This window comes from Grammomys surdaster, unplaced genomic scaffold (genome assembly GCF_004785775.1).
Source record: "Grammomys surdaster isolate TR1022 unplaced genomic scaffold, NIH_TR_1.0 358, whole genome shotgun sequence".
Taxonomy (NCBI): domain Eukaryota; kingdom Metazoa; phylum Chordata; class Mammalia; order Rodentia; family Muridae; genus Grammomys; species Grammomys surdaster.
Genome location: NW_021604777.1, coordinates 888,016 through 902,087, shown reverse-complemented (window position 1 = coordinate 902,087; position 14,072 = coordinate 888,016). Strand labels below are relative to the sequence as shown.

Below are 14,072 nucleotides of genomic sequence, written 5' to 3'. Positions count from 1 at the left end.
CAGGGAGAGACCACAGACCTCTCCACACAGAGCCAGGGAGAGACCACTGACCTCTCCACACAGGCACGGTACAACTTCATCCGAAGCATGGCCGCCTACAGCCTCCTGCTGTTCCTGCTGCAGATCAAGGACAGGCACAATGGCAACATCATGCTGGACAAGAAGGGGCACATCATCCACATCGGTAAGCAGGTTGTGCCAGTGTACCCTCCCCTTGCCCAGTGCAGAGAGCAGGCCTACCCAAAGCCACGGTGTTATAATACCATAGAGGTGGCTGGCCAGGAAGCTGAGAATAGAACAGCAGCCCACACTCTTGGTAGAAGTGAGCGCTAGGGAAATGCCTCTGCTCTGACCTGACACTCCTCTGCCTCTTTCCCATGTGTGGCTGAGTCCTTTTCCACCAGCGGTAAACCACCCTGACCTAACCACGCCCCAGTTCAGGCAGCTGTGTGTGATTTTGCAGACTTTGGCTTCATGTTTGAAAGCTCACCGGGCGGCAACCTTGGCTGGGAACCAGACATCAAGCTGACAGACGAGATGGTGATGATTATGGGGGGCAAGATGGAAGCCACACCCTTCAAGTGGTTCATGGAGATGTGTGTCCGAGGTTATCTGGCTGTGCGGTGAGCCCGTGGGCTGTGGAAGGGATATCCAGGTGGGAAAGGAAACTCGGGCCCCTGCAGGGAACCAGGCTGAGTGGCACTGAAAAGGTCAGCTCTCACATCCAGTGGCTAAAACACCTGTAACTCCAGCTCCTCGAGCTCCACTGCTCACTCTGGCCTCTGAAGCACCTGTACATATGTAGGCAAACATGCGCACACATAAAAATAATTTTTGTTTCAGGACATGGTCTCACTATATAGCTCTGGCTGTCCTGGAACCACTATGTAGACAAGGCTATAGAGATAGCTTGGCCACCAAAGGCTAGGCACACAACCAAAGACTTATAAGGGCCTTGCACTGTGGTCACCCATCTCACCTGTGTGATCAACTTCACACTCTGAACCTCCAGCCACACCCTCTAGTCTCCCACTGCTGACCCTGTCATGCCCAGCACCCTTCCCTCCCTCTGGGCTTCCTGGCTAGCCTTTCACCGTAACTCCAGCACCACCAAGGCTGTGAGAGAGACTGGCATCAACCAAATGTCACACCAAACATCATCTTTGAAACCACTGCTGGAGGCCTGGCCTAGTGGGGAGGGTCATCAGCCATACAGAGCTGTCTGCGGTCCTGCAAGCAGGCTGTACGGGGAAGTGGCAGCTGGACCACAGGACTGTGAGCAGGGTGCCTCACACTGGTTGTTCTCCACCCTCTGTCTCCACAGCCCCTATATGGATGCAGTTGTCTCCCTGGTTACACTCATGTTGGACACAGGCCTGCCCTGTTTCCGTGGCCAGACAATCAAACTTTTGAAGTAGGTACCATTTGGGGAAGAGTTGTCCATCTGCTGGAGCTCTACCTAGAAATGTTTTATGCATCCTTGGATCCCCAGAGCAGACAGGGTTTTTAGAATAGCCATATGGCTGGCCATGAGCTCCCCACGTGACCTAGTAGTTGCTGACAAGGGTCAGGGAACACACTAGACTACAGCAGAACGTCCCTCAGCGGGACCAGTTCCCACAAACGCCTCCTTTCGTCTCTGCCCAGACACAGGTTCAGCCCGAACATGACAGAGCGGGAAGCCGCAAACTTTATCATGAAGGTCATCCAGAACTGTTTCCTCAGCAACAGGCAAGTCACTCCCTGTCCCTGGGTCCCTGTTCCCCAAGAAGGTGGGGAGAGCTCCCAACAATGAGTCTTTACTTTCCTTGCTTGACCTTGCAGGAGCCGGACCTACGACATGATCCAGTACTACCAGAATGACATCCCCTACTAAGGAGACTGGCACCTGAAACCTTGAGTGTCACAGAGCTCATACTGTTACCGTAGGCCTGGCTGTGGGAGTGACAGGCACGTGGAGCGTTGATGCACAGGTGTCTTTTTCACACTGGACACATTCCCTATCTGTTCACCTGTCTTGCTACATTGGTACATGAAGTATTTTCTTGTGTAAACATGAAAAATTGACATGAAAAAAATAAAAATCCCAAAATGTGCTGCTTTTGTTTTGTTAGGTAACTAAAAATTTGTCCTATAGTTAAAGGTGCCCTTTGAATTCCTGATCCTTCTAAGTCATACCTAGCTTAAGTATTCTTGTTTTGGTTTTGGTACTGAGGCTCAAACCCAGGGCCTATGCATGCTGGGCAGGCATCCTCATCACTAGCTGTAGGCCAGCCTATGACTGTTGGGATTAATGCCCCATCCAAACAGGAGTCTTCTCCAAAGAGGGGACTTTGCTAAGCCGGTCTTTGCCTCCACGTCTGAAGGCCCTGTATAGATGTGGCTTCAAACAGTAAAGTTTTACATTGGAGCAGGGTCTACAGTTCAGTGGTTACAGCACTTGCTTGGCGTGCACAAGGCCCATCCCCAGTAGCCCCCCAAATATCAGTCAGTAGATGGGACTGGAAGCAGGAGGCGTGATGAGACTGAGAAAGCAAAAGTGAGAGGCCAGAGCAGCCACACTGGGACCCTGGCACCACTCTCAGCCTACCTTTGTTTGCTTTTTGTTTGGTTTTTCTAGACAGGGTTTCTCTGTGCAGCCCTGACTATCCTGGAACTCACTCTGGATACCAGGCTGGCCTCAAACTCACAAAAATTTACCTGCCTCTGGCCTCTGCCTGAGTGCTAGGATTAAAGGTGCATGCCACCACTGACCAGCTAGTTTTGGCTTTTTGTAAGATTGTTTCTGTGTATGTGTGAGTGTCTACATGTAGTTTGTGCGCTATGACTTTGGTGGTTTGAATAGGTCTGGTGCCCATAGACTCATTTGTTTGAATGCTTGGCCATAGGAAGTGGCTCTATTAGGAGGTGTGGCCTTGTCAGAAGTGTGTCACTCTAGGGGTGGGCTCTGAGGTCTCAAATGCTCAACCTGCTCACTGTGGCACAGAATCTCCTGCTATCTGTGAATCAAGATTCACAGCTCTTTCTCCAGCTCTGTAGGAGGAGCTAATGTGGGAGGAGTTAGGAGAGGAAGAGGAGGAGTAAGGAGGAGAGGAGGAAAAGGAAGAAGAGCTAGGAGAGGAGGGGGGGAGAGAGAGAGAGAGACAGAGAGGAGGAGGAAGAGGAAGAGGTGGATGTTCACATGTCTGTAGCAGTCAAAGGTAGTTGGTATACCAAGGTTGGGTATTGGGTTACACTTCTGATTGTATGGGTATCTTGTTACTGATCATTATCAAATATATAAGCCTTTGATTAATCTTTAAGCATTAGAGTCTCATTTTTCTACTGGGCCCACGTGGATGGCGGGATGGTCTGGGCAATGCCCAGCCTTGCGGAGACAGCATGGAAGATTGGCAGAGCCATCTCCCACTCTGGCACCTTGTGGGTGGCAGGGCTAGTGATTCTGGCTGGCCTGTTCTAGCTGCTGCACGCACGTGGCCTCTGGCCATGGAACATGGCGCTGAGCTAGGCAGAGCTGCCGCAGCTTAGATAGATAGTTGGCTTGACCTGAGGCTGAGTTTAAATAATTACAACAACACAGCTCCGTGTCTGCCTGGACACTGCCATGCTCCCACCATGATGATAATGGACTGAACCTCTGAACCTGTAAGCCAGCCCCAATTAAATGTTGTCCTTTATAAGCGTTGCCTTGGTGTTGGTCATGGTGTCTATTCACAGCAATGAAACCCTAAGAAAGACAATGACCACACCTGGTGCTCGGTTAGGGAACAAGGGGGCATCTGATTCCCTGAAACAGGAGTTACAGGATGTTGTCAAACACCTTATGTGAATACTGGAAATTGACCACCTAGTTTTCCTGAGCTGACTAACTCACACCTGTCTCTACCTCCCCAACAAGGGGTTACTGACATTACCACTATACCTGGCTTTTTTACATAGGTTCTTGGGATTGGACTCAGGTCCCTGTGCTTGCAAGGCAGTGAGAGACACCAATGCATACAACTGATAGGCTACTGCATGCTACAGACTCTTAACCACAGGTGCTTTCTCCAAATTTAACAGACCACTCCAAGGTACTTTACAGACCACTTTGTTAGGCCATTAAGGGAATCTCCAATAAACCTAACAGAAAAGCTTAGATGTTTAGATGCTGTGATTATATATTAGCATTCACAATCATTGAGCTGAGTTCAATCCCCAGAACATAAGCCACCCTCATGCCTGTAATCCACTCAGGAGCAGGAAGATAGGTCAAGGTCACTCAGCTACATTCTGAGTTCAAAGCTGGGATGAGACCCCACACACACTTGTAAATAAGTAGTCTAGAGCTCATTTGTGCAGGCTCAAAATTCAACCCAGATTCATTTCCAATCAGCAGGGCATTTCTCATATACAGCATGTTCCCCACAAAGCCCACAGCGGCAAGAATAAACTGCCCGGTGTGTTCAGATGCTGTGAGGAAGGTATAGAGAACTCGAACCTGCCCAAGAGGGAATCCCAAAGCTCAGGCTCAAAATGGCAGACAACCCCCTGGAGCCCCACCGCTGACAGGTACCCCCTGCGCTTAGGTGACAGAGGGTCACGGCCCATCAGAACACACAAACTTCACCCCCGCTTTCACACAGGCAGGCACCCCAGAAAACACACAGAGGAGACAGAGGTCCAGGTGGCCGAAGCCGGCATGATGCACTCTCTAGGCAGGCAGCAGTCCGCGTACACGCAGCTCAAGCAAGGGCGACAGAGTGTAGCGCAGCCGGCGGAAGACCGCATCAGAGCCGAGACTCTGGAGCCCCGGGCCGACGGCGTCAAGCTTCGCCAGCACCACGTAGATCAGCAGCAGCACCAGGAAACCCAGCGGGAGCAGCAGCAGCGTCTGCAGCGCGCTCAGGGCCCACAGCCTGCAGAACCACCAACGGGGCAGGTGGGTGGTGGCTCTGGGAACCGGAATCCGGACCACCCGGCCCCTACTAGCCACTCACCTGAGGCTCCCCGCGCCCGCGCCGCCGAACAGCCGCTTTTCCTGCAGAGAAAGGGCTGCGTCCAGCCTTTTGTCTGAGCAGCCGCTAGGCTCTAGCCAAATCTCGTAGCGGGCAGGTCCCAGCTCCAGCCCGCGCTCCCCAGCCCACGCTCACGCAGTCAGCCCTGGCCACTTCCTCCATGAGTGAGCCCGCGCAGTCCTGCACCCGACGAGGCTGTGAGTTCCACCTGCAGGACAGGCGCGGAGATGGGCCACCAGGCCGGGCCTAGCGCCTTCCGACACCCTCCACGTCCCAGCCCTTACGGTTCCGAGCCACGGCGCGTAGCCTCCAGCGCAGCTGCTGCCTCCATCACCTTCCCCTGCAGCTCCTGAGGGTTGGCAACAGGGATTCAGGGCAGAGGATGAGCTAAGTCGGGAGTCAGGGAGTAAGAAAAAAGGGTTGAGGCCACAGGGCATTCGGAAGAGAACGGCGGTCAGAACCGAGGGGTCGCACCTGCAGGATTCCACTTTGCTCCTGGAAGCTGGCCCAGGCCTCTTCCGTCCGCTGCACACCCTAGAAGCCAGGGGCTTGGTATGAGCATCCCGAGGACAGGCCCTCCCCACACGCTCTTCCTTGAGAGTCCAGCGCCTTACGCACCTGCCGCAGGTCCTCTGCCTGCATGCTGAATTTGGCCTCTGCCAGCTCCAGATGTTTCTTCGGGAGGATTCAAGTGATGTCAAGAACCTGAAGGCCTCGCACACCTCTGGGCCTCGAGCCTCGGTCCCAGGCCCTCAAGGCTGATACTCCACCCATATATACACGCAGACCCGCCCACAGCCCGGCCCTGGTCCCATCCAAGTACCTGCAGCGCCACAAGCTGAGTCCCAAGTTGCTGCTCCGTCCGCTGTTGACTTAGCTGTTCCCCTCCATAGTAGAAAAGCTAGGGGCCAAACTCGTGAGTGTCTGGCTCAAGGGACTTGGGGACCAGGGCATAACCTGAGACACTGCACGTACCTGGCTGGACAGTTCCTCCCACTGTTCCTGCAGCTTCCGATTCTGTTGCTCCTGCGAACATGGTCCAGGCTGTCTAAGCCTCTCCTCCAGCCTAGCCACCCCGGGCCCGCCTCTTGCTCTTGCCCGCACCAGGTCCTGCCGGTGCTGCTCCGCGGCCTCCAGCAGCCCACGAGCACGCTCTGCACGCTCCCGCGCCGCCTCGCGAGCCTCCCCTCGAATAGCTCGTGACGCTTGACTTCGTCTCCGCTGCAGGCTACACGGTGGGGACGGGAAATTGGTCTGAGGTCCCACTGCCTGGAGCAAGACCGACACCAAGCCTGTCCGGGGCCTCGGTGCCCTCGCACCTGCGCTCGCGCTCCCGCAGCTCATCCAGGCGCCTGGTGAGACTCTCGCTCTCGGCTTCCAGCCCACGCACCAGCTCCTCCAGCTCCTGCTTCCGCAGGCGGCCATCTCGAATGTCCTTCTGCAGCTGCAGCAGCTGCTCCTGCGGCTCAGCCATGGCTCCAGAGCTCTGCTCGGACCTCCACCGCCTGGGTGACCTGTTGGCCTGCGGCCCGCGTCACAATGGGCAGCAGAGGGCGCCGGAGCTTGATGGAGACAGGTCACGCCCGACCAATTCAGGTAAACAAAGCTGGGCTTGGTTGCCCACAACTGTAATTCTATCTCTTGGGGATGTGAGGGACACGAAGGTCAGGAGTTCAGGGTCATCCTTTGCTACATACAGAGTTTGAAGCTAGCCAAGGCTACATGCGGACCTGTCTCAAAAAAACAAAAAACAAAAAACACACACACACACAAACACAACAAAAATATCACAGTCCCGATCTGACTGGTAAAAAGTTACTAAGGTTCTAAGGAAGGGCCGAACTTGATGGTTCGTGCCTTGTAATCCCAGAATACTAGAGGCCGAGGCAAGAAGATCACCTAGAGTTCAAGGTCAGCCTAGCTGTACAACAAGAAGACCCTGACTCAGAAGAAAACAAAGTTGAACTACCACAGTAACTGTAGTTATGGGCTAAATCAGGTATGCTTTACCTTAGATTCTGAGTGACCAGGGAGTTCTAAATTTTTTGAAAAAAATGTTTAAAATTAAAACTTTTAATTTTTTTCTCCTCCATTTGTTGCAATAATGGTAACTTTGGTATGGTCTCAGTAGCTGGACTTAACCTGGCAGTGCCTTGCTGAGTGGAGGTGAAGGGTGAATAGGAGGATCTGGGTACTAGAATGGCCTGATAGTCTCTTTTCTCTGGGTTTTTAGCTCTAGAAAACCTTTGATGGGGCTTGTGTGGTATGATAGGAAAGGGAGGGATGTCGTTTTGTGATCTGGGGGTTGTGTTAGCACGGGGGTCTCACCCTGCAGCCAGCCTGGTCTTGACTCAAGCCTTCACCCTCCCTAGAAACCTTCACACTCTGCCACTCTGCTTAATACCCCCCCCCCTCTCTCTCTCTCTCTCTCTCTCTCTCTCTCTCTCTCTCTCTCGTGTGTGTGTGTGTGTGTGTGTGTGTGTGGTGTGTATACCACATGTGTGCAAATGCCTCAGGAGGACATCAGATCCCTTGAAGTTGGAATTCCAGCAGTTGTGAGCCACTTATGTGAGTGACAGGAGCTAAAGTCAGTGTTCTGGAAGAGCAGCAAGTGCTCTTAGCTACGCGCTGGGACTTTTTACATTCCATGCTGATATAATCTCTCTAAAGATTTTAAGAAGCTAATTTATTTCATAATTTGGAGGATATACTTTCCTGATGCTGTAATAAACCATTGTAGCTTCATTAAGGAGGCTGAGGCAGGAATTCTGCTGCAAGTTCAAAGCCAGCCTATGCTATACAGTGAGGCTTTGTCTCAAACAACAACCCCCACAAAAGAAAAAAACAAAACAAACAAACAAAAAAAAATGAGTACTTTTTGTTACCAGTGGGCTGGGATATTGGTCAGAAGAATCCCTGCACACACAAGGTTCAATTCCCAGTATCACACACAGATACATCAATTATTTATTTACAGGAGGGGCTATGGGGTTTGATCGCTCTGGCTACGCTGTAGTTTAGTGATGGGGGCGGGGGCGGTGCTGTCAGCACAACTCCAGACTCCAGTGCTGCCTCATCTCAGCTATACAGAGTTCAAAGCTCCAGGTCTCTAAAACTCTTCTGGTTCCAGTAATCTGGGAAAAGGGTTTTTTGTTGTTGTTGTTGTTTTTTGGGGTTTTTTTGTTTGTTTTTGTTTTTTTTGAGACAGGGTTTCTCTGTGTAGTCCTGGCTGTCCTGGAGCTCACTCTGTAGACCAGGCTGGCCTCGAACTCAGAAATCCACCTGCCTCTGCCTCCCAAGTGCCGGGATTAAAGGCGTGCGCCACCACCGCCTGGCCTGGGAGAAGGTTTGAACACTTGATTTTTATATTTTCTGTGCTGGAGATGGAGACAAACCTCCTAGACAAGTCTTCTCTTTCTGAGACATGCACCTCTCTGTGCTTTTCCTCTTCACAGGCTGTTCCCACGAGACTCTCCCTCAGCTAGTGCCCACTCTGCAGGCCTTCCTTCCCTCCGCTGGCTGGCCTTTGACCACTTCCTTCATAATCCACCCAGCTCACCTGCAGCTTCCTTACTGAGTTTTGGTAATCTAGGGTTCTGTTACCTTGGAGACAGGGTCTCACGTTGCTCATACTGGCCTGAAACTCAACCGTGTAGCCAAAGATGACTTGGAATTCCTTACTCTCCCACGTCCACTGCCGAGTGCTGAGATCATAAGCTGCACCTCTGGAGTTGGCCTTTTTCTTATGGTCAAATGTGTTGCTTTTAAAATAAAACAAAAATAAGGTTCTTGCTAAGTAGCCTTGGCTAGCTTGTAGGCCATGTCGGCCTCCAAACTGTGGCAATCTTGTCTCTGTGTACAAAAGTTTGTACCACCATCCCTGGGTAAAATCTGGCAGAAGAAAACACTGTATTATATAAAAAGGTGGCCACTGGGACAAGACAGAGAAACAAACTTAAGACATGGGAAGGAGCTGGGTGGTGGTGGCGCACGCCTTTAATCCCAGCACTTGGGAAGCAGAAGCAGGCAGATTTCTGAGTTCGAGAGTTCGAGGCTAGCCTGGTCTACAGAGTGAGTTCCAGGACAGCCAGGGCTACACAGAGAAACCCTGTCTTGAAAAACCAAAAAAAAAAAAAAAAAAAAAGACATGGGAAGGAAAGGAACCTCCCCATCCTGAAATCTCTCGCCTGCAGTCAACATTTGCTGAGGAGGCTCTAGACACACAAGTAAATAAGCCCTTCATTGATCGATACTGAGTGCTAATGTAACAATGAACTAGGCCTATGTGATATGTGTGACCTTGGGTGGGCATCCAACTCTCAAAAATGTGCGCATGTCCAAGAACATACACAGGAGAGACTCAGGCATCACCATTAGCTCTGCTTCCTGTCTCATCAGCAGTGGCGCTGTCAAGAGCCCCTCTGAAAACACCCTGTGATCTCAGAGGATCTCAGGTTCCTTGGGCCAGCCTTTGAAGATAACTTCAAATCCTACCTGTGACCATTGTAAGGAATGACATTTGACACTATCTTAAAAGCCATTGTGTAACAGTTTCCTTAGAGAAGTTTCTCAAGACTCAAAGTTCTAAAGGGAAGCTGTTAAGACACAGGAAGTCAAGGGAGGTGGGGAGGTGGTGACACACACCTTATATTCCAGAGCTTGGGAGGCAGAGGCAAGTGAATCTCTGAGTAAGTTCTACAGGGTAAATTCCAAGATAGCCAGGGCTACATAGAGAAATTCTGCCTGGAAAAAACCAAACCAAACCAAACAAACAAAAGACCCAGGAAGTCCTTGAAGCTGATCAGGTTCATGAGACCCTTCCTTCCTCAAGGTTACATGGGTAGTAAGTCCTGCTGAGATAGAGACCAGCCAGGCTACCTACAAGAGGTTCAGACTTGGTTTCCTAGAAGATACTCTTACACCTGTTGAGCTGTCCTCAGGCTGTGTGGCACACTCCAGGTTCCTACTTTCATGAGCTGTTACTCATGCCAGGGTGGGCTTTCGGAGGTGCAGCTGTCTTTGAGTCACTTATGTTCCTTTTAGGTAACCCAAATAAACTCCCTGGTTCACTACCTGCTTCAACACGTCGGGCTTCAATGGTGTCCACACTTTGGTTTAAAGTCATCAGGTCCCTGAGGTCAGAAGACATTTGTTTGTCTCACTCACATGCAGCTCTGTCTTTTTATTTGAGGAACAAGCACATCTATGCTCTGGGCTGAGTTGTCCCTTATGAGCACCCTGATTTTATCTTACCTTCATGCTTAAAGTCTGTATTCATTACTGTAATTAGGCCAGTGATGTGCTCAGGAAGACCAGCCCCTCTCTGTAGAAATCCAAGAAGCTGAGTTCAATCTATAGACCACAGTGAAAGGGAAGAACTCTCAAGAGTTGTCCTCTGGCATCTACACATGGAAACCATGGCACATGTGTGCCGCACCCCCAACATCAAAGACACACAAGAACAGTAAGTTTCATTTTATTTAGTTTTTATGTGTATGCGTTTTATCAACATGTGCATGCACCATGTGTGTGCAGGAAGCCAGAAGAGGGCATCAGATCCCCTAAAGTGAATTACAGATGGCTTTGAGCTGTGGGTGCTGGGAATCCAACCAAATCCTCTAGGAAAGTGCTCTTAACTGCTGAGCCATCTTTCCAGCCCCTAGATGTTTAGTAAATCTTCAACTCTCCTTCACACTGACCAATGCTGTGATACTCTTCTGTGTCAAAGCCTTGAGTCTATGGCCTGAGCTGAGGTCCCTAAAAGATGAATGGACACTCCTCAGGCTGCTACATGTGACAGCAACAAGCTGTGGCCCAACTCGCTGATAACAGCTGCACAAAATAACAGACACTGGGGACTCAGGTGGCTTGCCCTATACAGGTACCTTGTCCACAGCATAGGTAGAACTTGTCTTGGCGCCGGGCGGTGGTGGCGCACGCCTTTAATCCCAGCACTTGGGAGGCAGAGGCAGGCGGATTTCTGAGTTCGAGGCCAGCCTGGTCTACAGAGTGAGTTCCAGGACAGCCAGGGCTACACAGAGAAACCCTGTCTCGAAAAACAAAAAAAAAAAAAAAAACAAAAAAAAAAAGAACTTGTCTTGGCTTTGTCCTGGCTGCGAATTCAGGCCACAAATACCTTATATACAATCACACAGACAGGTTGTGAAATACTGCATGCTGCTGGCCAGATGTGGACCCAGGCGCTCTCTCTCTCTCTCTCTCTCTCTCTCTCTCTCTCTCTCTCTCTCTCAGGAAGAGGTTTGAGGTTTTCTCCCTGCTACCAAGGGACCACCTCCTGCCTTGGAAGGAATCAGTATTTCAGTCAGTACTACAACTGGCCCCTCATGAGCCAGCTGGTACCCTATACATCACCCAAAATTCCAACAAGTGCCAGATAAGTACCCCCATTCTTGTACACAATGTTCTTTTTCCAGGACACCAACCCAACTGTCCCTACATCTAAGAAGCAACTTTGAGTCTCCTTCCAATACTAAAGTGACACTAGAGACCCCATGGTGTCACAGGGCTTCAGGGTCAGGGCTGGTTGTCAGCAGGTCGTCGACATCTTACTCAGAACTTAAGGAAAATTACACAAACACTATTCGTAGCGAAGCTCAGTGTGGAATGGTGCGGAGTGAGGTTCACAGCCAGCTAGATTCAGGAAGAAACACAAAGGCGGAAACCTGGGATGTGTGGAGTCTACACAGAGGAGCTAGTTGCTAAGGGGCACAGTGGTGCTCTATTTTGATTGACAGGATAAATTATATATTTGTTGTACATGTATCTTCCCATAATGCATCTGATTTTAATCACATACATACATACATACATACATACATACATACATACATAGGCCTAAGATGGTAAATAGGAGACCCTCCTCTAAACTTTAAGGGCACTATTGCCTTACTACACATGAACTCAAAACTAGCTCAGACCAATTGACCTTCCTATTCTCATGCCTGGCATGAACTAGAGTATAGGCCAGGAGTACTTTAATCCCAACAGGCAGGCAGGACTACACAGTGAGTTCCAGGCCAGTCTTTCTCAACAATAAAACACCTTGAGTATCACTGCATAGAATCTGTTTGATGGTCATATAAGGAGAAACCCCATCATTGTTGGAGGGTCCTAGGTTGCTGACAGGTTGACAGATGTATGTACATTATACATTCAGGGAAACCTGACAACTGCATTATTAGAAGAGGGTGTGAACCCGTGGAGCCCCAGACTGCTTGCTGGCTCACTGGGAGGAGTATAAGAGAGCCCTGATACAGGACGCCAGGCGGTAGCTGCCCTTCCAGAGGCTAAGAACAGACAGAGCAGGAGCGAGTATGCTGGGCTCCTCTGAGATAGTGCGCATATGCCACATTCTGACAGAAGCCAGCAATGACGGCTCTTTAGTACTGCCCTTAATGCTACACCAGGGATACCCTGTGGTGATCAGTTGTGTCACCTGTGGTCAGAAAGAAAAGTGAAATTAATAGGTTGACCTCAAAATTATATGAGGCTGACATTTTTATAAATTTGCTGGCCAGCAGCTGTGCCAATAAATGTATGAGCTTTGGCCAGGGGACTATTGCCCCAGGCCATGCTCATTTGTGTGCCTGTGTGTAGGTGTAGAAGCTACAAGTCAGTATCAGATGTCTCACAGAGAGAGAGAGAGAGGGAGAGAGGGAGAGAGGTGGGGGGGAGGGAGCCCAAGCATGCAGTGTGCCTTACTACTCAATGGGCTAGCATTTTCACCTAGTGCCCTGAGAGCCTGAAAGTATGTCCTTGATATACCTGCCCTCCCTCAGCCTGACCATCCTCCCACACTCCATTCTCCCTCAGTGACTTTGGTGAGCTTCCTGGTCTAGAGGACCATCTTATTGACTCCCAGCTGGCTACAGCTGAAAACAGGCTGGCCTGAGGAAGGCAGCATGGACCATGGGCACAGCTACAGGCTCACAAATCCACAGCGGCCCAGGCTAGGTGGTTGGTTGCACATGTGTCCAGATGTTCCTACTCAAATTCTGGGAATTGGGACAGATCACTACACCTGATCTCACAGCCTGTAACAATAGTAATAGTCTGCAGACGGTACCACCACCACCACCACCACCACCACAACCACCACCCGGCTTACACTGGATACTGGGAATGTGACATTCAAGTTCCCTTTATGGGTTAGGGAAATAGGAAGGGAAGTTCTAAGGACTCAGGTGTAAATTCCCAGAACCCACATAAAGCCAGATGCCGTAGTATTTGTCTGAAGTCCCAGGACATCTGTGGGAAATTGGGAAGAATCCCTAGAAGCCAATCTGGTGTACAGAGCACCCAAAGACTTTTTCTTTTTTAAGTCTCCTGTGGAAGGTGAGGACTAACACCGAAGGTAATCCTTGACCTCCATGCACACACTGACCCTCAGTCACCCACACTCAGGGAAGTACATGCATGCACCTTCACACACCCTCTCCCACATTAAAAAGCAGGTTTCAGGGACTGCAGAGATGGCTCAGTGGTTATGAACACTGGCTGCTCCTGCCAAGGACCCAGACTTTGTTATTCCTTCCCCGTCTCCTTTCCTGAGGGTAGAGCCGAGTACCAGGGTGGGAGGATCTGTGATGCTCTAAGCCAGCTGCGGTCCACACAGCTACGGTCCCACACAGCCCAGCATTCAGGAGGTGGAGAGAGGAGACTCACAATCATCCTCTCCTCTGCTATGAAGTTGGATGACATGGGATCCTGAGAAGAGAGTGTCTTGCCTAGCATGATGGCACAAACCTTTAATCCAGCACTGATGAGGTAGAGGCAATCAGATCTCTTTGAGGCCAGCCTGGGTTACACAGGGACACAGTGAGATTCAAATAAATAAATAAATAAATAAATAAACAAACAAACAAATTAAAAATAAAAGTGACTTTTAATCACAAACATAGTTTGGCCCACCAAGCATTTTAGCTTCCTTCTAATCTTGCTCCTCTTCTGTGATCAAATGACACTGTGGCCGGGCGGTGGTGGCGCACACCTTTAATCCCAGCACTTGGGAGGCAGAGGCAGGCGGATGTCTGAGTTCGAGGCCAGCCTGGTCTA

At 50.4% G+C, this 14,072-nt stretch overlaps 2 protein-coding genes across 2 annotated transcripts in view; one reads left to right on the top strand and one right to left on the bottom strand.

The window, feature by feature from the left end:
* Pi4ka (phosphatidylinositol 4-kinase alpha) overlaps positions 1-2,096 on the top strand; it is a 120,946-nt gene extending 118,850 nt beyond the window's left edge. The window contains exons 51-55 of the mRNA XM_028779630.1: positions 64-184; positions 464-623; positions 1,325-1,414; positions 1,648-1,731; positions 1,825-2,096. Of these exons, the coding sequence (XP_028635463.1) occupies positions 64-184; positions 464-623; positions 1,325-1,414; positions 1,648-1,731; positions 1,825-1,876 (507 nt within the window). The 3' untranslated portion in view covers positions 1,877-2,096. The remainder of the gene's footprint in view (positions 1-63; positions 185-463; positions 624-1,324; positions 1,415-1,647; positions 1,732-1,824) is intronic.
* A 2,597-nt stretch (positions 2,097-4,693) lies between these two features.
* Tmem191c (transmembrane protein 191C) lies at positions 4,694-6,471 on the bottom strand. Its single transcript, XM_028779623.1, has 10 exons — positions 6,317-6,471; positions 6,102-6,225; positions 5,973-6,023; positions 5,821-5,898; positions 5,616-5,672; positions 5,472-5,531; positions 5,282-5,346; positions 5,133-5,205; positions 4,980-5,020; positions 4,694-4,898 (listed from the first exon to the last, which is right to left on the bottom strand). The coding sequence occupies exons 1-10, from the start codon at positions 6,469-6,471 to the stop codon at positions 4,694-4,696; spliced, it is 909 nt and encodes a 302-aa protein (XP_028635456.1).
* Positions 6,472-14,072: the final 7,601 nt, after the last annotated feature.